This window comes from Leptinotarsa decemlineata, unplaced genomic scaffold, assembly GCF_025532065.1.
Source record: "Leptinotarsa decemlineata unplaced genomic scaffold, Ldec_3_MD MMD2_tig00001019_RagTag_RagTag, whole genome shotgun sequence".
Taxonomy (NCBI): Eukaryota; Metazoa; Arthropoda; class Insecta; order Coleoptera; family Chrysomelidae; genus Leptinotarsa; species Leptinotarsa decemlineata.
In genome coordinates this window covers 5,646,729-5,672,134 of record NW_027412557.1, presented here as the reverse complement: position 1 = coordinate 5,672,134, position 25,406 = coordinate 5,646,729, and the positions used below count along the sequence as shown (strand labels likewise).

The window sequence follows — 25,406 nt, the reverse complement described above, 5'->3', positions numbered from 1 at the left end:
GAATCGATATAGCATGCAACGGAAAACCTTCATTTTGTTCGTTGCCTCCATCGTCAACACCGTTGGTCACTGAATGTTTGGGGTGGAATTCTCGGGAAAAGAGTTATCGGTCCGAATTTTTTGGATGGGCATCTCAATGGAAGAAAATATGTAAGATTTATTTGGCATTAGTTTTCGAATTTATTGGGTGGGGTTCCATATAGAACAAGACTCAGAATATGGCTACAATAAGGCGGTGCACCACCATATTTTGAAACTGAGGTACGGGAATACCTCAACGATCATTTCAATAAAAAACCGATAGGCAGAGGTGGGCCTATGGCGTGGCCACCCAGATCACCTGACTAGACCAAAATGGATGTTTTATGGGAGTAAATAAACGTAAATACGTGAAACGTAATACGTGAACGTGAATAAATAAATTTTTTGTGGTAACAACAATTAATAAAACTGGGTAAAACTTGTAAAATATCTGCTTTTCCTCTGATGAAAAATGTAGTGAAATGTTGAAAGACATTTCATACAAATGAAAAAATACAGGGTGTTCCATTTGAAAAAGTTGAATTTTGCCTGTTTGAAAATGAATGAAACTTGACCAGTTTTACCGAGCACCCTATATATTTATAATATACTGTTTGGAAACCTTTGGTGTAGAAATGAATATAACTGCAGTTTTTTCCAACACCAAATCGTTATTTCAAACACCTTGACACGTGTTTCGATCACCAAGTGATCATCTTCAAGAGGAAGATAAAACTGGAAACTTCGCGAAACTGAACTATTTATGCTATACAGATATATCATTCAGGTAAACCATACAGGTATACCACCCATACAGGTAAATTAATTTTACATTTAGCCTTATCTATTATTTTACAATATGTCCTTGTGTAATGTTTAATGTTTTCTTTTTAGTTTCGCGAAGTTTCCAGTTTTATCTTCCTCTTAAAGATGATCACTTGGTGATCGAAACACGTGTCGAGGAGTTAAAAATAACGATTTGATGGTGGAAAAAACTCCAGTAATATTCAACCTATATATTGTTTCCGGGAGTTGAGATTCCAGAAATTATCATAGCGATGTTGACTAACTATACCTTAAGAATCCACTTAATTGCTGAAGACATGCGGGTAGTGAATTAAAAAAAAATGTCTGCCAAATAGGTTTTTCTGGAATAACTTGGCAAGACCGCAATGGAAATTCGAAAACAAAAATTCCTTGGAGAGCTAAAAATATGGAGTCGAATGAAATATTCATATACTGGGTGTTTCATTGTAAAATATAACTTTGGTTGGTCAGGCTCGATTGAATCATGTCACAAACGTCGAAATCTGTTGGAGCGTTGTGAACAATTTTAAAGCCGTTCTTTACAACGAGGACATAAAGTGCTGTAAAAAAATAATAATTCATGATTCGATTGCTTTTCCAATCAATTTTTACAAATTTCATTCAATGAATCGCATACTAAGAGGGTAACATTAGAGTATCGTGGTTCAATCTTCTATCCATATGCCAAATAACTTTTTGGAAATTAACCGTACTGTATTAAAAAGCTATCTAAGTGGCAGATTGGAAACATTATTTTGTATCACGATGGAGAAGTAGAAAGTCAAAACTGTTCGTTCTCAAAAATTAATTTCCCCTAAAAATGTATATTCTTTTCATTTTGAACAAGATACATGTGGCTGGGATTGAATAAAATGAATTGAATGTCATTACATATTGTGATCAATGACTTGAGTAGATACAACTCATTCGTGACATGGAATCGTAATTTTATGAATGGATTGAGTGCTTTATCATGTAATTTTATCCAGATTGATGCCGAAGTAGCAATAAGGCAAATATTTCATTCCTGAACGTTGGATGTTCGCCATTGAGGATGACAGGATGTAAGTGAAATTTTACCTTTATCATATACTATATTCTGTAGCAATCCTGTGAATGATATCTGATTATTCGATTTCATAACGCATCTTTTCAGTACACACTGAATAGGAAAAGAATTATTTTTTGTACGATTCAATCTTTAAATAAAAGTAGTTGTTTCTAAAGTATTTTTTTTCATGTAATTCAACGTTCATGAGAAAGTAGCTATTTTGAGAGGGCTTTGTTTAAAGTTTGTATCTGAAAGTTACTTCTTGCATGATCTACATATCTTTGTATAGAGTTGATTTTTTTAAATGGATTGTTTCTTTGTGTTCTTTGGATGATTTCCACATTTCTTTATGAAGATGGAGAACTAGAAAGCCAGAACCTTTCTTCCTCAAAAATTAACCACCAATTAACCCAAAAATATACCCTTTCCAATTTGAATAATCAAGTTGTTTCCAAGAACACCCTGTAGTACATAGAATTTCACAAATGTCAATCAAGAATTTGTTTCAATTCAGGTCAGTCGAAAAAGTGGGTAATATACAGGTGCAGTTCGGAATAAGAAGAATAGTTTATAATTTATATACATTCTAATAATGATAAATCATTTTTGTCTCCCAAACATTAAGATAAGTAATGTTTCCTGAAAGGCTCATTTATATGAGATAATACATTGAGTAACTAAGAATCTTCTGTATTTTTAATCAACTATTAAGCCCTCCGGAAGTTTCACAATAGACTTCTGGAATGTTCTTTGGGGTTTTAGGGGAAAACAACCACACCGCACCAGTGAGTTCATAACTTTTATATTGTATGAAGTACCTACGTCACGAGCGAGAATATCATTTTACGATATAGTCCTTGAGTGTAATCCAGTGTTCTGGAACATACAAGAATATTAACAAAAAGCGAATGTTGAAAACTGTTGACGATGTTGATGAAGGAGTGTATATTATATATCTGACTGAATTCCAGATTTTGATAGCTTTGTTCATAAAAACTTTAAAACAACTCATTGAATGATGAGAGCGTAGGGGAAACCCGGACAACCCGGGAAATTGAAACGTATATTTATATCAAGTCTTCATTTAATGAACTTACATAATGTAATAACAGCTCTTCTCAATGTGACTTAAACTATTAGATGAAAGGCCAGTTTCCAGCAATGACATGAATCCACTTTGCCCAGCACCCCGGGTGAAGTGGATTCACTACTAGGGCAAAGCAAACAACAACATTATGTGTCGTGGAACTAAACATTAAAAAAAATAACCATCGAAAATTAAAGGAACATATAAAAAACATTTTTTCACAATTCTAATTATTATACTTATTACTAACAAAGAAATTAAACTCGGGAGAGTAGATCTTTGAAGTTTCCGTTTACGTGTTGTCATTGGTTTAGCAGGCTGAGGAATAGGTCGTGAAACTGAAGAACTATAGTAGTTCTTAGAACATCCAGGTTTGGGTGAAGCGGCGGGAACATCATTGCCTTGGACTTCTTTTGTAGATCCCATGGGAGTATACGGACGGTCTTCAATGGCAACATTGTCTTGAGATCTAAAAAATGAAGGACTTCCAGGTACGGATGAAGTAGCAGGAACACCATTGCCTCGAGTTTTTTTTGTAGATATAGATTCCGTAGGAGTGCAAGGACGGCCTTCCATGTTAACGTCATCGTAACGTTGAAAATAATCTAGAACTTCAACTTTATCTGAAAACGAAACAGGTACAGGACTAATGGATTCTAAAATCGGTGATTTTTTTTCTCCAAGAGGATTTATGACTGAATCAATTTGTTGAATGGCATTTATCGAAGAAAGTGATCTGAGTTGATCGTGGGAGCAAAGTTTCTGACTGAGTATTCAAATTGAATGTGCCTGCAACTTCATCGGCTTGTGCAAAATGATTATCACCAGAAGCATGCTTGTTTGCAGGCCAAACTCCGGGACGATCGAATCTATGCACTGCGTTGATGGCCACCCCAGTTTTGAGAAAAGCTGGTGGTAGCAATCTGGTTACATCGTGCTGGTTAATGAATCGGCTGGGGCGAGTTTTTTGAAACATTTTGATCTCCCTTTCAAAATACGTTTTCAGTGGGCCATATACAGCAACATCGGTTGAATTTTGTGGGTAGTATGTGGTGCTAAGAATAATATCACCACATTATTCTTGGTTGCGTACTCAAGTGCAGGATAATATTTGTCACTTTCGTGGTTGTTTAAGATCACCAGAAACTTTTTGTCTGCTGTTGGCCTCACTTGCTTAATGAAAAAATGCCTTTAATTCAAGAAGACTTCGCCTGACGCCAATCATTAGGAGTCCACATTCCTCGAGTCCCTGGCGAAGTCTTGGCTGCATCTCCTTTTTGACAAAAAATGAAAAAGGTGGAAGAAAGCTACCAGCTGCATTACAACAGTCAATGACAGTTGTCAATTGGCCGCGTTCTGTGCTTGGGATCATGCCCACTTGTTTTTTCTCTTCACAGAGATAACCTTTGGAGACTTATTTGAGGTCGTATATGTCCTGGTTTCATCCATATTATATAGTCTGAAGGCTTGTTATATTTCTCAATAGCAGATTCAGGGTTATCGTAAAAATGGGTTACTTCGCGGCAGTTATATCCTTTTGCCATTACCACAGACGTCGATTCTGGAGGTCTTGAAGTCGAATTGATATGACGTGATGAAAATCCTTGCATTCAGTCTTCTCCTGCTTTGTTATGTTTATTCCAGCTTCCAGGATACTGTAAATGGTTGCGTTTCGCATACTCAAATGCTAGACTCATAAATTCATCCACAGTAAGGCAAAAAACACTGCGTCCATATCTTGTAGATATGTCACCAATTCATTTTCTTGAATCTCCTTGAATATAGTACGGAATCGACCTAACCGTGGGAAGCAATTCCACTTAGTGTAGCACTATAGTGTAGCATAAGCTAACACGGATTTTTTGCCGCCTCTTCAATCGATTCTCAAACCAAACACAAATTTATAGCGGCCTGCATGTTTTCTTCAATCCAGAATCCTTGTGTTGCTTTTTTTATACCATTGCAGATGGTGTATAAATATGTATTTATACACCATCTGCAATGGTAAAAGTACATAATTCCATAAAACTATATAACTTGTCATGACTAGGCAGCGTGAATACGGTATCCACTTTGCCCTTCAAGTACATTTTTGAGGTTATCCCAAATTTCTAAAAACATAGAGCATCTAAACTTGTTGTCTACGGATAATCAAATCCTGCTCATAACAAAGAACATGTCGCAAATAGTATTATAGTTATAAATGAAACACTTACCTTTGTAAATTAATATTTTTTCCAAAAACACACTCTGTCCGATCACTGGCGCAGCGCGAGGCGAACTCGTCCCGACGTCAACTAGCGACCGTTGCTATGACAACACGGCGGCCGGCCAACGAACTATTTGGGAGTTATACAATATTCCCTTTGTCGTGGGTATATACTTTACCCGGGTTTCCCCTAATTCTCACCTAAGGCGTTTGTATATGTTTATCTCTTGGTTTCTGCAATACGCTGAGCAATTTGATCTACTGACCCAGTAACCCAGAGTATATATATGCTAAGAATATATTTGGGGAAGTTTGATCAGAGAGGACTTTGTAATGTGGCCTCAATCTGTTAGAACTTCAAACATTGAGTTCATTTTGAAACACGATATTCAAAGCTTCGAAAATATACTTTGAAAACTTGCTATGCTCCTCAAGATACTTATGTTTTACTGCAATGACAATTGGATGAAATCAAAATATTTCTAATCACACAAGGAATTCTAATCAACAAAATCAAAATTATTGAATCTACATAACAATCCTATCACTTCCATTGATAGACGTTTGACAGTTCATTATTCCTAATTGAGCATAATCGGACCATAAAATTTAATAATTCAATCTTTCCATCAGTAATAAATCACTTGAGGAGTGAGTTATATATATATATATATATATATATATATATATATATATATATATATATATATATATATATATATACAGTGTCACACATAAAGTTCGCGGCATGTGTTTTTTTATTATTATAATATAAAATTTGACTTAGCAGTTGAAATTCTATATCATGTTTAGCACAAACTGTTGAATTATTGGTCAGAAAAATAATAAAACTGGATAAAAATCTATTTAACAAAGGAATACGAGTATAATGAATATAATTAACGTCCATATATTGAATATCCGAATCAGTCTAACAATGAAATAAAAAAACTAGAAGAACTTTGTAACAACAAAGACTAATTTCTGGAGGTGTATTTATATCTTTTTCTGGTTATAGGCCAATGCGGGTATTTTCTGGGTAAGATATGACGTTAAAGTCTCATATTCATGAAAATTATGATAATATGAAAATTTGAATCATCTTTAGTTCGAATCGATAGAGCGAAAAATTCGAAAAATAAAAAAAAATAGAGAAAGTCGAAGTGCGAGTAGAGTCCAAATTTTGAGCAAGGGTATAAAATTGGAAACTGAGCAACTTTTTTCTCTGGCATTTTTAAAATTTTGAAAAAAAAAATTCAAATTTGACAGGCTTAGAGTAGCACACTATTGATAAAAAATACTTTCATATGTTGTGAACTCTATGCGTGGCATTCATCTAGTCAGAATGGGTTGAGTTTATGGATAAATATGAAGATATTAAGTTTCCAAACATAAGGTGGAGCATATTTTTGATTTAATTTCGGAAAGTAACTAGAAAAAAAGGAACTATTGTCTTTCATTCACAAGACAAAGTTGTTTTTGAATATTTCAATGAGGTATTTTTTTGAGAAACTCTTTTCTATTTGATATTAAACGAAACATGATAAGTATTCTGAATTTTGTCACAATTGCTTGAAAAAATTCTTTGAAATTATTGTCATCGTTTCAGTGTCCCTGGGCTATCACTGCTGTCAAGAATCAGCCAATATTCAATTACAGTGAATTTTTAATTTTTGTATCCTGTCTAATAATACCCTTATGATTTTATATTATTTTACAAGTCAAATAAACTTTAATAACATAGAAGATCATATTTGAAGACATATATAAGACACAAGACTCCATCAATTATTTATATTCGCCCCTGTTAGTACCAGTACCAGTCTATCTACTTTGAAAAATCTTTAAAATTCAGCCTAAAACAAAGTAAAGTGGTTCTTAAAAGAGAACATTTTCATTTGAGTTGTCCCACCTCGATATATAACCCTCACTTATTTTTCCATTTATAGAAATTCAAGTATACAGCATGACTCACGGTCGATGGTAGGTTAGACGTTTCTGGAAAACGCAAAGCATGATTTTTCTGAAAATTTCACCTCTCACATTTCCTTACCTGTTTTATCGATCTAAAAATTTTCAGCATTGCGGCGTTGCCACTTCTATCAAAAAAAGTTGATATTTTGATGATAGTTTGGACAAACTCGAAATATTCGAATAGCACCAAGAAATCGACTCCATATCATATAGGGCGTGCTAAAATTACTATTATTTCCATTGTGCATAAAAGTAGTCGAGAGTTCATTTTTTCAAATGAAATCCCCTGTATATTACTCGATAAATTGAAAGATGGTGAAAAATGCTTCAAGATGATATACATGTCCCTATACCTAAATCATTAGGTTTTCTTAATAAAGCCGTTTTTGTGGAAAAATAGTTATTCACGTTTTACCTACAAGTTTTGAGAGTGGCATTTTATTTTGTGAGTGGAGATTATTGCAAAACGAGCGTCAGCAAGTGGAGTAAACTCACGAGCAAAATAAAATCACTTTTAATAAATGTACCGTACAAATTGTTACAAAAGAAATGGGTTTTCAAGAAAAATTTGACCTGAAGAACAATAAAATTAGCTTTTTTATTTATGAAGACATACTGAATGCAGAGAGATATCTCCAAATATCAAGAACGACTGTAACCGATTTTCTTGAAAATTTGCTTTTAGAGGAATATAGGAATTCGTGGTTTCAACTGGACGGGACAGGAAACTTGACGAACTCTTCGACGATCGTTGGTTTAGGCGATTAGGGCCGTGGGATTGGCCACCGAGATCATCCGATCTCACGCCATTTGACTTTTTTATGGGGTGTTATAAAAGAAAGGGTATACAGTACTCCAGTGCCTACCTAAGAAGAATTGCGACGGCGAATAGTGCGGAGTATTGAAAATCTGGATCCCCAGGAAATTGAAAAAGCAACCACAAGTCGCGTACAAAAAAACATTTTAAAGTGTTCAGAATGTAATAGACAACATTTTCAGCATTTATTGTGAAAATGCGATATTTTGTTTACAATTTTGTTATTTTGAATCATCCTATTCTGTTATTGTCTGTACTTTCACATGTTTTAGCCCACAAAATCTTACTTTTTACCTAGAAATGACTGATTTTTGGTACAGTTGTTCCCTGGAAACTTTGAGCCATAGTTAAGGAAATTATTTTGTAACCTTACAAACTTCCTCTCGTTCATTGTTGTTGATTCAGGATACATTTGGTTTAATTTTTCACACGTTCTGACAATGATTTGATCACTTGCATTCATTTTGGAAGATGATTCGAAACACCGTCGGCAACTCTTTGTTAATTACTTATAAAAGTAAGCGAACTGCTATAAGCTTGATAATTCCACTGCTACCTAAACCCAAATTCTAAAAAAAATAATGTTTCTAGAAGAAGCGACTTTATTGAGAAAACTTGACGATTCAGGTATAGTGACATGATATATCATCTTGAAGCATTTTTCACCGAGTAATATATAGGGGGTTTCATTTGAAAAAATGAAATTTTGACTACTTTTATGCACAATGGAAATAATAGTAATTTTAGCACGCCCTGTATGATATGGAGTCGATTTCTTGGTGTTATTTGAATATTTCGCGTTTGTCCAAACTATCATCAAAATATCAACTTTTCATGAATTTAGAGTACTGATGTACTTAATTTCAATTAAGGCTATGTTTTGGACCATATTTAGCACAATTTATTTTTATCTCGAAAACAGATAGAGATAGGTATAGGACATCATCAACAAAAAAGTATTAAAATACCAGAGCAATTCCAAAAATGTATTAATATACATTTAAAAAAATAAAGTTGCTAGGACTTTTTGATGGAAGTGGCAACGCCGCAATGCTGAAAATATTTTAGATCGATAGAACAGGTAAGGAAATGTGAGAGGTGAAATTTTCAGAAAAATCATGCTTTGCGTTTTCCAGAAACGTCTAACCTACCTTCGACCGTGAGTCACGCTGTATACTCTTTCAAACATTGAGCTAAAATATCACAAATGTCAAAATCTTCTGGAGTGTTGTTGAGAATTTACATGCAGACAAAACGTGGTGAACTGTATTCTGAAATAATTTTGAGCTGATTATTATAAAATAAAATGTCTTACTTCACAGAAATGGCCCTGTTGAAGAAAACACTTCCTTCTTAGCTAGTGTCTCTGTACAAGCAATGACAATCAAAAGCATCGAAACCTTGAAAGATTCAGTCGGGCTATGGAACAAGAATTTATTGAAGCACCAGCTGTAATTTGCCTAGAGTTGGTATGTTGATGCTAAGAAAGTTTCTTGTATCGAAGAAAGGAGTAGATTTCCGGAAAAACCTTAACCATTTTGTCATGATTTAAAAATGTCGAGACTTTCATGCAAGTATATTTATAATTATTGAAACGAATGTGCCGAAAACAATATTTGGGAGGTAGTGAACAATTCCATTCAATGTAGCCAAAAGCGAAATGACACTGGAGATAGTAGAGGTATCAATGAAATTAGTACGAATTTAATAGAAATAATTTTTCTCACATTTGTAAAATATATGAGAAAAATTATCTTTTCATCTCAAAATTTTCATATGAACGATTACTGACATCATCATTGCATGAAAATAAGATGGAATCCGTATATACACAATATTGTGCATCAAAAACAAGATGAGAACTCAGAATTTCGCTGCTGAAAGCTTTCGAAGAGTTAATAAAAAACATTTGGATGTGTCAAGACTTTTGGAATTCATTCAAGTTCAAAGGTTCCACCGATAGGCCCAAAGATAGTCCACTATCTATTTTAATAACAAGAACATAAAAGGAATATTTTGTGAAGACTCACTTTTTCAACAGAACAACTTTTTCTACATGCTATTCATGATGATGATAAACAAACTGATAAACATTTTTGGACTGAACGATAAAAATCATGATTTGAGACCAAATTATTGTTTGAGGAATTACTTTTGAAACACTGTGTATGGATAATTCAAATTTATAGGTACACAATATATATTTCAGATGAACTGAATTGGACATTACATTACTATTTGCAATTAATCTTTACATTAAGTTAAATAATACGAGAGTTAATTATGAAATGTAATTAAATTCTGAATGAGTTATGAAACTGAAAATTGGATATATGATCACCATGATCTAGCGTTTTCTAGTAGTAAATAGTTTGGATGTAGAACATAATGCGATATCAGTGATATATATGTGTATTATTTTTACCTCAGTCAATATTTGTTTCTAAGGTTTCTATAGTACGCATCATAAATGTTACCACCCCTATCTAACTCGCAACAATGTACATTCGAGTATGAACAGTTTACCCTTAATTTCATCCCTTACTGGAGGGGAGCAACCCTTTAGAAAAATTTGAATAGCCCTGTATGATATAGGTTTTGGTTCAGATGTCAAGTGAGACGTATTTGTCATTTGCATAGATATCAACTGCACATTTTTGTAGGTGTTTTTAAATGTTCAAGGACAAATGATCAATACAAGAAACTGATATCACGGAGAGTGCGAGTCAGTGTATTCTAGATGTTAGTGGTGCTTGCTATTCATCTATAAACAATGGTTACACCATGTGCGTTAAATGAGAAATGCGAAGTGATTATTATTTTCGGTGAGGCTCATCTCAATCATCATGAGGCTGTACGAATGATCAATGAACGTTTTCTAGGTCGCCCTATTGATAGACATCATTTCAAACAGTTAGTGGAAAAATTGTATGAGAACGGCAGTGTGCAAAATAAAACAAGTTCTGGGCGATCAACTACAGGGAAACATAAACAAGTGGACATTATGAGCGAGTTTGTGAACAATCCGTCCTCATCGGATAGAACTGTTGCCTTGAATTGTGAGGTTTCGCAGATGACGGTATTGAGAATACTACGAAAATATTAATGTCATCCCTACAAAATATAAACTGACGGACGATGATCCAGACCGCCGCGCTGTCTGGAATATTGTGAAATTATCTTTAACAATAACAATTCCGTGATCCGCGTCCGCGGATCACGGAAGTGATCCGCGGACGCAACTGCGGACGCGGACTGAAACTAAAAATAGACTATATTTCTGCCAGGAGGTCAACGAGGAATATTTTGAACATTTACTGTAATAACAGAAAAAGTTAGTGCTAATTCAGTTGCCTTTCTATTTGTGGTGTAATTCTTTGTACGGTTGAATAGAGAATAAAATCCCCTCTCAAATGAGATATCATTCACCACCCCATGCTATTTTGATTCTTCGATAGGGTTGCTCCCCTTCAGTAAGGGATGAAATTAGGTGTGAACTATTCATACAAAAATGTACAATGTAGAAATCAAAAATGGACGTGTCTCAGCGATTTTCCTTACAGGAGTCCAGTAACGAGTTAGATATGGGCGGGGTGACACTTATGATGCGCACTTTATATATCATGGATAGGAATGGATTCGAACTCTATGATCAACAATCCAGTTTGTGAAATAGATCATCAGATTATTTTTGACAAAAAACACAAGCACTACAGAAAAATCATTAAGGCACTCTGAGAGCTGTGCTTGTGCGAAACTAGCGAATCACGTAGGATTTGAATCGCTGGAGATCAAATTCATATGGAAAAACGTTATCCGGAAGTTTATTCCACATAAACGCTGTTCTCCAAATGAAAGAGTTCTTAAACAGTTCGAGGTGTAGTGAGTTGAACCTCAAAACGATGAGCAGCCACACTCCGTTTCGTAATTCTGATATATACCGCTCTTGGTGGAATCAAACGTGCCAAGTCACTTGAACACCGTGAAAGTATCTATAAAAGAGAGATAAATCTCCAACCTTTCTTCGATGTTCAACAAGGTGAAACTATAAAAATATGAAAGTACCGCCTTGTTTACTCATGAAAGCATTGATGATGTTTACACCTAAAACTCGTGGACTGGAGCAGAATTTTTGGCGAAGGACAAAAGTTGTTACTCAAATGTTTGACCTGCTTATATAAAATTTGCCGAATGCGCAAGGAAATTAATTATATTGGAACACATCAAGAAGAAGACAAAATATAGAAAGATGACTGTTCCAGTCAATAATTACAGCAGTTCAGTTCAAATTATGAGTACAAATGTTTTAGGTTGAATTTGTGTAGTAAATAATAATTTAATTTACTGTTTTTTAAATAACCAATAACCATAACATAGGCCTTCTAATTCATTTTCGCCTGATAATGCGAATAAGGTAACTACGATTTTTTTGTTCATGTTTAATTTCGAATAAAGTAGAAATCGATGTCAACATCATATTTCAAAAAGGGATATCAATAATAAAAATCCTATATTAAACAGGTTTTATTGATAATACTTCAGATATTTCATATAAATTTTGAGGACATATCGAATCTGAGCTGCAGTCAATTACTGTTCATGCCGCATCTATGAAAAAATGAAATAAAATTGTGATACTGAATCGACTGGACGTTATTAATTCTTTTTAGGTCAAGTATACAACTATAATATAAGTATTATTCATATAACTATATAAGTATCATTCAAGCAACGATAAAAATTTTATAAAAACAACAATAAAAATTAATTGGCGCTCCGGGGCGACTTCATTGATTTCGGTGGCGCATTTGCTTTTTCAGCTGCAGGAAAACCCGGAAAAACCTGCAGCACCACATCATCTGAAGATCTTGATCTAACAATGTCCTCTCTCTTATAAAACAAAATGTAGGGTGTCTCCTGAGGCTCCAATAAATTCAATGCATCGCCAGAACACGTCGTGACACGACTATCGTCAAACTTAAACCAGATTTGAAACAGAAAACAGATTTATGTGTGAGGTCGAATGAATACTAATGAATAATACAATTTAAAAACTGAAAACCAAAGAGAAATGGCTTTTCAAGATCTGAATTTACATTACCTACTTTGTTTGCGTTCTGGGAATTATTTGCAGAAATTTTATACAGTGAGTCTTAAGTTCTCACCAAATGGACAATTTTTTTAATCAATGTTATAAAAAAGTTATTCCTCATAAAAAGTTCGACAGGGTCTTTAATCTAAAATGCAACCATCATGTATCTTTTTTCAGTCGTATACGAGGTTCTTCAAAAAATATAAATTTTATCCAACAATAAAGTAAATTTATTTTTGAAAATATCAGAAACTTTTATCTGTTATCTCTTTATTCGTTGCTAATTTGATAATCATCGTACTATGTATGATATGTTGCGCCGTCTTGCTGGTAGCATACCTATTCATGTCTTCGAAGATACCGAACAGAATCATGCAACTGATTTTGTGAAAAAAAAATGTCGACATCGTTGACAAGTCATAGACTGTCGAAAAAAGAAGGGCCAATAATTTTATCCCTGTAAATGCTGCACCAAACGTAAATTTCGAAATAATCGATTCCTGTTTCAATTTCAAATTGAGGATTGGAACCAGTCCATCATCGACAATTTTGCGAAGACACTGTTCCATTAGACGCGAGTGTAGTTTCGTGAGAAAAAAAAATCTCATAGCCAAAAAAAAATCTTCTAGCTTTCCTTGGATGAGAAAACAAAATTCTATATGTCTGTCTTAGTTTTTAACGTGAATTTTGTAGTTTTCATGGAAGAAAATATTTGAAATTGTATCTTTACTGATTTTATCTGGAAGCGAAGATACGCTTTTTTCGCAGAGACAATTTAGGTTTTTCCACTATATATACATTGTCATTGTTGTTGTGTGTGAAAAAAAATTAAAATTTTTCTTCATATATACGGTTGTAATTGCATTTTTCAACGTAGTATTTACTTCTGATCAACTTTTCTTAATAAGAATTTTCGGTATTGTCAAAAATAAAGGTCATTTACTCTTGAGCAAATTTAATATTTTTTGAGAAACCGCGTACACGATTGAAAAAATTTATATCACAGGGTTGCATGTTTAGGTTTGAGACCATGCAGAACTTTTTATAAAGAATGACTTTCTTCGTAAAATTCATAATAAAAAAGTTCTCCATATGGTGCAAACTTGAGCAAACACGCTGTATCTATTGAATATTCTAGGTTCAATAAACAACTATGAAGTATGAGCAAGTCAAAAGTTATTTGACGGGCGATGATTCCGGCCAAAAACAAAATGATCATATGTACGAAATACTGTGTCTTGTGAAACTCTATTTTTTTTGTGAAATGAACTGAGAGTTTTTTAACTTGTTGTACTGAGTGTTACTTATTAACGAACTCATCAAAAGATCCAAAAATTCAGTGATTATATAATGGTACTGAGCAAGCACATAAAACATGAGAAAGGTGTGTCGAAAAAACATTTCAGTAGAAACTATAATACATTCGTTTATCATTGAATGATAGTTACCAGTTATGTTATAATGTCAAAAATAATGATTTATTATTTTTACCTTCGGAGCTGCGATATAACATGGTGCATTAATGAGGCTTCTTCTTGCAGGGCGTTGAACTGGACGATATCGTTTTCCAATTCGTTCGCCAATTCTTCCAAAAATTCCACTGCGATTTCGTCTTCGAATACAGGTTGTCTTATGGTAGTCACCCACCTGTATACGAACTGGATGACACGTCTCTTACAAGCTAGCACGAATTCTCTATCCTTATTACTAAATTCTATCCTATAAGTAAGGTGGGTTAAGGAAAAAATGTTAATACATAGTCGGGAATCAACGATGCAAAAAATGTAGTGATATAGGTACTTCTTTTCACTTTTCAGCAGCTTCTGATGCATTTTTTTTGAACATACACTTTCTTATCAAAATTGTAGTTTGATGTGATGATATACTATAACTAGAATGTGATTCGATTGAAAAGTTCAATACTCATAATTTGGTGAATATTAGGTTTTTCGAAATAATGCTTCATTTATGATACCATCACTAGAAAGTACAATATATTTTTTTGATACCATGTTATTCGATCTCATATAAGAGAGAATATATGCACCAATTGTGAAAAAATGGTAAATTTTTTAAGATTTTTCTCCAAAAATCAAATCAGAATATATTTTGTTTATTACTGAGGATACACTACAAAAACACACTTTTGTCTATTTTCCACGATATTTCTTTATTGTTGACTAGTTTCGGCTATTACACCCTTTTGAAAACTGAAAATGGTGTAATAGCCGAAACTAGTCAACAATAAAGAAATATCGTGGAAAATAGACAAAAGTGTGTTTTTGTAGTGTATACTCAGTGAACATGAATTTCCACAAAATAAACAAGTCGTCAATCAAAGAAGTGAAATTTTGTTTATTATTTTGCTATTTGGTGAACTAGTCAGAAAATGTGAGAAAAGAGAACATGAATTTGAAAGTATGGCGCGATGAAAAAAACATGCAAAATAATCAGTTTTCCAGATATCGAATATAAGATTTCAGTCAAAAACAACATACCTGGAACATTTTTCAAAATGAAATGCGTGATTACTTGGATTTGTAGTGAAACGTTTTCCTCTCTCAGGGTTTTTCGTGGGTGGTCAGGTCAAGTCAAGCGGTTGCTCGTATAATATGGAACTTTGACTGTTAAAATCTGATTTTCCGTTAACCAACTGTCGCCCTCTAGGAACAAGTTTCAAAAGTAGAATCTTATACGAGTTAAGGACAAACGAGGTCCTACCTTTCAACGTGTGTGGAGTGAAATTCGATCGTCCGGCCTTGCGGTTGGAACCACCGGTTAACATAGCGGTCGATTAAGTGTGTCAAGCAAACCACCCACGTCAACCCACCAACGTCAACCCACCAGACTACTGTCCTACCATAAATAAATTGACAATACAGAGTGTCGTTGAGGAATGGTTCCACTCAAAAACACAGCCAAAATAGGATTAATTTGATTTCACATAAAGTGAGTGAGCATACTTGGAGACTGGCTGTAAATAAAATTATCCTAAAAAAACAACAGGCTAATCTGAACTGTCCTACACTGTAGGTCAATGGACTGACAATTTTTCAATTTGCGGGCAAAATGAATACGACTAATACTGCGAATACTGACTAATTGGACTTTTCCATAGTTTATATTACGCAGTGACTTTTCCGGCTGAACTTTTCAGTTTGCCCTTTTCTACACTTCAGCAGATTCTATATTGATTTAGCTTTTTTAATTTTTTCAGATTGTGGAAGGTTACAAACCCAAAAAATACTATAAAATATTGTGTCCACCACAAAAAATGTCGTTTAAAGAACAAGTATTATTCAACCTTGCAGGCCCAAGGCAAATTATATTGAACTGAATAATGCGTGGGTAACAATGACACTACGGACTTTACTTCGATTCAATAAATCTCTCTCGCAACGCAATCCAATGATGGTAGCGGTTTTTCTGCGCTATCTGACAGATGCGAGGTTTTCAGACATATTGAGGATCGCTGTGGAAGGCAACCCATTATACAAATATCTAAAGGATGTATCAAAAATTCACAAGTAAACGTAAAATAGGTAAAGGGAAAATACCCGTATTTTGCCACAGATTTTAGACTATAGATTATAGACATTTATAGACTAGTACGTTTATAAATGAAGAATTGAGTAGTCTTCGGTACGGTATGTTTACTAAGGTCTAAAAAATGGTTACATAATAATGTAAGTAGTCATAAAAATGAGTTGTGATAATTCTGTTTAAAAAAAAAGTGTTTAAAATCTGTTTTTCCGTTAACCAGCTGTCGCACCCCTACGAACGACAACCCTCAGAAGTCGAAACTTGTGCGAGCTAAGGATTAACGAGGTCTTACCTTTTAACGTGTGATTCCTAACACGGGTTGGACGATAGCACGTGAAGATCGATCGTTTAGACTAGGGCTTGAACCATCAGATTAGCCATACCTACATCTAGTAGGTATGGCTAATCTTCGAATTCTATAAAACTCACGTTTTCTTCTCGAATTTTTTTAACATTGGAGCATTTTTTAGAATCATGAAATTTGAAACATATGTTTTTCTCACTGTCAGATACACTCAGATTCTTAGTTGTAACGAATAGTGGGAACAATTTTTCAGGAATGACTTCTTCGTTTGTCAATTTGGACCAGATTTTACGAGGCTGATCTGAACAAGGTAATAAATCACTTCATTCATTCAAATCATTTTAATATTGGACAATATTGCAAAAATTATTGTTTCTGATTGAAATTTTCGGAACCTAATATTTAACATTAGAAAAACTGATTATTTTTGCATGCCTATATTTGCATTTCGAATATAAAGTTCAATTATTGAATTAGTGTGAAGATACCCACAACTTTTCATCCACAGTTTATGACGAAGGACAATCGAACGGGGTTTAGAATGAGATTTGTGAACAGTATTGCCAGATTGCAAATATTGGGAATTTTACCTGTATTTCGATGTTATCATTTTAAAAAAACAAAATATTATTGAAACATGACGTTAAATGAGTCAGCATTCTACATAAACTCATTATATCAGCTGTCCCTATACAAGCATTAATACCGAAAAAAATGTAAAATAAGAGTATAATATTATTCAGGAACTGGAAAATTGGTTTCTTGGTAAAAATTTCATGACTTGAAAAAGTATGTTATTTGAAATATTCTGCGTTGAACAATAGCGATTGCCCAGGAAAGACTCATTCACAAAATATCAAATTTTTCACTTATCAAAAATAGTTTGTTGACGAAAATTTCAGAATATATCATTCAAAAGTATATCTAACGACGTGTTCGAACAAATTTGCGTACCATACGTTTCTTCGGTTCAAAAAAAAGTTCCGTATATTCGTAACTGAATTACTTATGAAAGTCAAATTTCTCACTTATCAAAAATAGTTTGTCGATGAAAATTTCAGAATGTATTCTGCAAAAGTATATCTGGAGTTTTTTTCCAACACCAAATCGTTATTTTTACACCTCGACACGTGTTTCGATCACCAAGTGATCATCTTCAAGAGGAAGATAAAACTAATAACTACTCAAAACTAAAGCTACTTATACTAATCAGGTACATCATACAGGTAGGTAATCAGTAATACCACCCATACAAGTGTACCACCCTAAATTAATTTTACAATTGGCCTTTCAATTATTTACAATATGTCCTTATGTATATTTAAATGTTACAGCTATATATAGAACAATGTACCTGATTAGTATAAGTAGCTTTAGTTTTGAGTAGTTATTGGTTTTATCTTGCTCTTGAAGATGATCACTTGGTGATCGAAACACGTGTCGAGGTGTAAAAATAACGATTTGGTGTTGGGAAAAAACTCCAGTAATATTCATTACTACACCAAAGGTTCCAAACAGTATATCACAAAAAGTATATCTATCGACGTGTTCAAACAGATTTGCGTACCATACGTTCTTTCGGTGCGAAAAAAAAAGTTCCGTTTTTGATAAGTGAGAAATTTGATTTTTATGAGTAATTCAGTTCCGAATATACGGAACTATTTTTTTTCGCACCGAAGGAACATATGGTACACAAATCTGTTCGAACACGTTGTTAGATATACTTCTGAATGATATATTCTGAAATTTTCATCGATAAACTATTTTTGATAAGTGAGAAATTTGACTTTTTTGAGTAATTCAGTTCCAAATATACGGAACTATTTTTTTTCGCACCGAAGGAACGTATGGTACGCAAATTTGTTCGAGCACGTCGTTAGATATACTTTCGAATGATATATTCTGTATATTTTCATCGACAAACTATTTTTGATATGTGAGAAATTTGACTATTTTAAGTAATTCAGTTCCAAATATACGGAACTATTTTTTTTCGCATCGAAAGAACGTATGGGACGCAAATCTGTTCCAGCACGTCGATAGATATACTTTCGAAGAATACATTCAGAAATTTTCGTCAACAAACTATTTCTGATAAGTGAGAAATTTGATATTTTGTGGATGAGTCTTTCCTGGGCATTCGGTATTGTTCAACGCAAGATATTTCAAATGAGAACCCAATTTTCCAGTTTCCATACGCTACCTATTTCGGTACGAATGAATTTTACCTGAATAATATTATACTCTTATTTTACATTTTTTTCGGTATTAATGCTTGTATAGGGACAGTTGGCTGATATAATGAGTTTATGTAGAATGCTGACTCATTTATTCGACATGTTTCCATAATATATCGTGTTTTTAAAATGATAACATCAAAATGCAGGTGAAATTATTAATATTTGCAATTTGGCAACACTGTTCGCAAATCTCATTCTAAACCCTGTTCGATTGTTCTTCGTCATAAACTGTAGATGAAAAGTTGTGGGTAACTTCACACTAATAATTATTAACTGTTGAGTTTCAATAACTTATGAAAATCATTTTTGTTTTTGCATACTAATGTCAACTTCCTAAAATTACACATTACAACAAAAAAGTCTCATTGTGATATTGAAGTTTCACGATTTTGATTTGAAAAACTAGTTTGTTCGAAATACAAAAAGTGAATTTAGAACAAATTCCATGACAATTAAACGAATATGAAAATACCGCTTGCTCTGATTTTCTTGAAAAATATCAGGTTGTGTGAAAAAAGTTCGTATAAAATCGTCTTGCTGGAAATTTTCTTTCCTTAATCCTTCACAAGGTTTTTTATTGGCGCAAATTATTAGTTGTTTTGGACCGCATTCAGAATAATGAATATCGAAATAGGAAAAGGATATTAATTATCTAACTCTTCGATTAGTTGATGGGTGGGAATGAACACTATATGTGTTAGAAGAAAATCATCCAGAAATGGGTCTTGAGCAGTACTTATTATGAGATTCTCTCCACCACTTCCAGTTCCCCGTCCATCCAGTCTTGTTTCTAGAAGATGTTCCAACATTTTTTGAGGAGTGCCAGCCATCACAGTGTACCTGAAAATATTTACATCACTATACTCGTAGATCATTTCGAGTAATAATTTTTGAATAAAAAACGGGAGAGCCAGGTTCGAAGTCCGGTCAGTTCACAATTTTTCAGTTTCGTTTTTCATGCAAATATCTGCATATCGCGAATTTCGTAACTGAAACTTCAACTAAGGGAATGAAGTGTATCTATCGACTGAAACATCATTAGAATTTTCATATCCTGCCAACATATTAAACTACTTAAATTAAATGAATAAAAACACTTTTTTCTAAATACCACTGGAACATTTTATTTATATGACCGGTTTTGGGTTTGATCCCATTATCAAGTATAAAACTTGATACTTGATAATGGGATCACTTGATAATACTTGATACACTTGATTATATCCAACAGGTGTCAGTGCAGGATTCTTTACTGAAATTATTCCTGCATATGCTGTTGGTGATACAACTGCCGCAATATAAGTTCAATTATTGGAACGCTCTTGCAGACGCGTTTCGGGCTGTATGGCCATTCGTCAGTGCAAGGTGTGTCTATCACACACACATAGTCGATGATTTCAGATAATTGAAAATCGAGTTCCTTCAGAGTATTATTTCTCCAACTAGGCTGAAGCGTACAACAAACAACAGATTTGTCATCGCCCCATCTACCTGTGAACTAGGTAACCAACCGCATATCCGAAATTTGCCCAATTTCTCGTACTCATAAATCAAATCATCTGAAGCATGGGTCGGCAAGTAGTTTAAGGTGGGGTTCGGATACTGTGGAAAAATTTTAATGAGGTCCAGAAAAAAACAACTGATAAAAATTAAATGCTACCTATGTATTATTTTAGTTTCAAATCAAATTCTGTATTATAAAACAAGGCCTAAAATTAATGTCAGAAACTACTCCTACGATTTCGAGCTAGTTTTTTATAGGTTGGTTCTCGAGGTAGTGTCTATCATCAACATAAAGTTGATGATTTCCAATAATTGAAAATCGAATTCCTTCAGAATGGGCCGAAGCGGACAACAAACAACAGGTTTGTCATCGCCCCATCTGCCTGTGAACGAGGTAACAAACCGCATATCCGGCAGGCAAAAACGGTCTTCATCGAATCTCGAGCATGCTATTTTCATGCTGGCGCAATTTTTCGACATGTCTTACGTTGGCAAAAATGTACTGATTCAAATGGCGCTTATTTCGATTGAACTGAATTACTATATAACGGTTGAAAGAAACAGACGAAACTTTTAAGCAACCCAATATATCAATTTTGGTTACAGTTTAAATCTGTTTAAAATCTGTTTTTCCAATAAACAGCTGTCGCACCCCTACGAACGACAACCCTCATAGGTCGAAATTTGTGCAAGCTAAGTATTAACGAGGTTTTACCTTTCCAACGTGTGATTCCTAATACGTTAAATGGTAAGACCTTTTGATTGTATTGAAAAGGATTATCGTATGATGGTCTGGTTGATCATAGAGAAGAATGGTAATGATGAAAGTACTTAAATAACCAGCATTTTTTCAATAACCAGAAATGCAATACTCTTCTCGACGCGGGTTTTACGAACTAAGTTGGCGTCTTCAAGAGATCAAGAAAAACTTCATTTTCTGATTGGGAAAAGTGGGCTTCAGTTTTACCTTTTGATAAAATGATCATCACGTTCAGACAAAATCAGGTAATACCTTTTTTCTTTGTGTAATTTCATGAAGAGAGTTAACTTTCAAAAGCTATTTTCAAATAATCTTACGTTTTAGAGTTTTTGCCAAGAAAAATAACTTTCATATATATTGGCATGTTACACATTCCTAATAACATATATTTTGTATAATGAATGTTATAAATTTTTTTATTCCGTAATGATTTGTTTCATTCAAAACTCTTTTTTTTTAATTTCAATCTCAATTGAACCATCTAAAGAATTTTGCACTCTTCTGGTATTAAAAACAACCTCTTGAAGCGTGATATATTATCTCCCGGTAGATAATACAATTTCAGTGAAAAATAGTTCAGTTTAAATTTATGAAGAAAATTGAAATGATCACTTACTTGAAATGAGACGAAAACAATTGCTTAGATGAAGTATTGATTTTTTCCAAAACTAAAACATCCTTTCCATGTTCTTTCAGCCTCACCGTATTCGCCTCCACATCTCGCAAAATCCTATTGAAATTTTCCTTATCGACTCTCAAGAAGTGGCAGTTGTTCTCTCTCAAAACTATCGTAGCGGCCCTGAAACAAGACGAGAGCTACATTGAAACACTTGTTCTAAAAACTTCTTCTAACTCGATAGTTTCGAGTGGAAAATTCGAAGGAAACGAGGTAATGCTGATAACATTTCAGTGGGTTTCCCAAAGAAACTCGGTGATGAACTTTGAAGTAACTTCTGTCGGCTAAATTTTATTTGAGTGTAAATTGACTTTTCAGTGAAAATTAACCGATTTGCTGAAGGAAATGATCACACCTAATGGAGGAACTATAAAAATATAAAATCGTTGATTCATTCAACCGAAGTAACTTGGTAAGGTGCTAAAACAGCCAAGGATATTATTAACTGCGGCATATTGTATAGCTGTGATGCGTTAATAGCAGCCGTTTAATTTATTGTTTGACACTTTTATTACAGTCGAAAACAAAGTTTCAGTTCACAAAACCATATATCACGATATATTTGTGCTGCTGGAAGAATTTTATGTGATCCCGATTCCGAAAGTTGTAATGGACGTATTCGATGGGCTGAAAAATTCGTAGACTAACACACATATGGCGCTACTAGTATTGAATTTATATGAATTTTAGTTAACGCGAACCTTTAAAAGACACGTGTACAAATTTCAAAGCTGTCAGACTATTATTTTGTGAGATAGAACATTTTGAGTGAAGCAACTTTTGTAAGTTTGAGTAAAATGGATGAAGAGGGGTTTCATGTGTTAATAAAGAATTGCTTGTCAACACGCTTACCTTGCATGTTTGTTTGTTTGTTTGTAACCGACTCCTTTTCATTAACACGCTTATATTGGTTCCACTTGTGTATTTGCTTGTTTGTAATCGACTATTTTGGACTCGATTTTTTTTAACTTTAAACGGACATATGTATTTTGAACTTTGTACACTTATCAAGAATCGGTGACAAAACAATAACTCCATAAAGCTTGATGTCGCCCACTTGTCCGGCACAGCACAGCACGGCGTGGTCCGTCTCCTGATGGCGACGGGTAGTAGCATCGCTCACTTGTGCAGCTACAACCAGCATACTGAAGGTGCTGTTTGTTTGATTCCAAGAGAAAACCAGTTGACATCGAGTGGTGACAAAACATGTCTAGCACTAGCAGTTCTGACGAAGAAGTCGTCATTATAGTTGCCACATTTTTGAATGTAGAAGAAAATAGTCACAAAAAAGAAGGATGTGGGTCCATCCCCTAATCAAAAGTGGGCAAATCTGGGAGAGTTTCATCATCTTTTCAACAACCTGAAAGGAGACGAGGAGAAATATTTCCAGTATTTCTGAATGACTCCAGGGAAATTTTCAGAATTTCTGTATATTCTAGAGCCTGCCTTATCGAGCAACTCAATTTTTCCTCGTCCATTTCCATAGGTACCGTCTGACACTGTGCTGTCAGCTGATGGAATAGCAAAATATAGAGACAGAAAACTTCCCAGGCACGTTTGGACAAGTTGATGCTGGCAAGCGCTGGCCGGCGACGCGCTCATTTGGCCAGTCCGTCACAGCACGTACCGTTATTCGCCGGACAGGATCGGAGACAAGCTTCAAGTTTGTCGCCCACTTGTCCGTCACAGCACAGCACGGCCCTACCCATCAAAATAGGGATAGGATTGGAACGATGAAAATGAATGGATAACCGCCCACTAGCCCGGCATGGTACCACAGTCAAAAGTGTCCGCCGTCGGAAAGGATTCCAGCTCTCCGAGATTCTGCCGGCAAATAACGGTACGTGCTGTGACGGACTGGCCAAGTGAGTGTCTCACCGGCCAGCGCTTGCCATTATCAACTTGTCCACACATGTCTGGAAAGTTTCTGTGTCTATGTTTTGCTATCTCATTAGTTAATAGCATAGTGTCAGACGGTACCTATAAAAATTGACGAGGAAAAACTGAGTTGCTTATGAAGACAGGTACTAGAATATCCAGAAGTTCTGAAAATTTGCCTGGAGTCATTCGGTAATGCTGGAAAAATTTCTCTCAGCGCCGTGCTGTGCCGGCTCACACAGTCTCTGTGTGAGAGCAAGTGAGACAGCGATACTGTCTGTGCATGCGTATATAAGTATTTTATATTAAAACAAATGGGGTTGAATTAGCAAGCCAAATTAAAGTGTAGAAAATGAATAATAGTTTGAATAACTGAAATAAACACGTTTTATAAGCAAGACAAACTGAAAAATAAAAAATAATTCGAAACTAATTTAAGATTGTGTTCAACATCGATGATAAATCCTATGGATTTATGGAAGGTAATGACCTTCAATAACTTTGAGATCAGAATGAATCTATTCACAAAAAAATTATTTTGTTGTAAGAAAAGCGAGGGGTGCCAATCTGGCAAACAACTCCTAACCAATTGATATTTAGCACCCCATGTTTTTTCACAACAACATTGATTTTTTTGTATTCTGATTACAGACTTATTAAAAGGCATTAGTTAAATCAAGCCATAGGACTCATGATCGATGTTGAGCACAATATTGAATTAATTTCGAATTATTTTTCATTTTTCGTTTTGTGTTGCTATTAAAGTGTATGTTATTTTAGTTTTTTGAACTATTATTCATTGAAGCCAATGGTTGGCTCCATAAATATAATTCAACCTTCGCACCAGGCGGAAGGATCACCAAGGACGCCCAAGCAGACGCCCCAAAGAGACAGACTGTCAACGACGAAAACATAAAAAAGTCCACAAAATAATTTTGGATAACCGCAGACGGAAGTTAATCGAGCTAGCAGATGCTTTGAAGATATCGAAAGAATGTGTATCATGCACGAATACAATGGATGCCGCGAAGGCTCACAATCGACCAAAAACAACAAAAGATTGATGATTCTGAGCAGTGTGTTTGAAGCTGTTCCACCATAAAAACACAAGTTTATGCGTCGATATGTGATAATGGATGAAACCTGGTTCCATCATATCACACCAGAATCAAAACGATCGTCATCTGAATGGACCGAACGTGATGAACCCACTCCAAAGCTTGCAAAGACGGTTGGCAAGGTAATGGTATCAGTATTTTGGGATGCGCATGGTATAATATTTATCAACTAAGTTGAAAAGGAAAAAACCATCGATATCGACTATTTAAATAGCATTGGAAGATGTATTCGTCGAAAATGAGGCCTATTTTGGGGCTAAAGACAAATCCTAGTATTACGGGTAGGAACTTAATAATAATAATTTGCAAAGTATATTACAGTAATC

The 25,406-nt window shown here is 34.4% G+C and overlaps 1 protein-coding gene across 5 annotated transcripts in view; it reads right to left on the bottom strand.

The window, feature by feature from the left end:
• Epac (Exchange protein directly activated by cAMP) overlaps window positions 1-25,406 on the bottom strand; it is a 757,111-nt gene that overhangs the window by 79,781 nt on the left and 651,924 nt on the right. For all 5 annotated transcript variants that reach the window (XM_074175396.1, XM_074175398.1, XM_074175397.1 and 2 more), the window contains 3 exons: window positions 22,025-22,207; window positions 19,791-19,985; window positions 14,550-14,783 (listed from right to left, as the gene is read on the bottom strand). In XM_074175396.1, coding sequence (XP_074031497.1) covers window positions 14,550-14,783; window positions 19,791-19,985; window positions 22,025-22,207 — 612 coding nt within the window. The remainder of the gene's footprint in view (window positions 1-14,549; window positions 14,784-19,790; window positions 19,986-22,024; window positions 22,208-25,406) is intronic.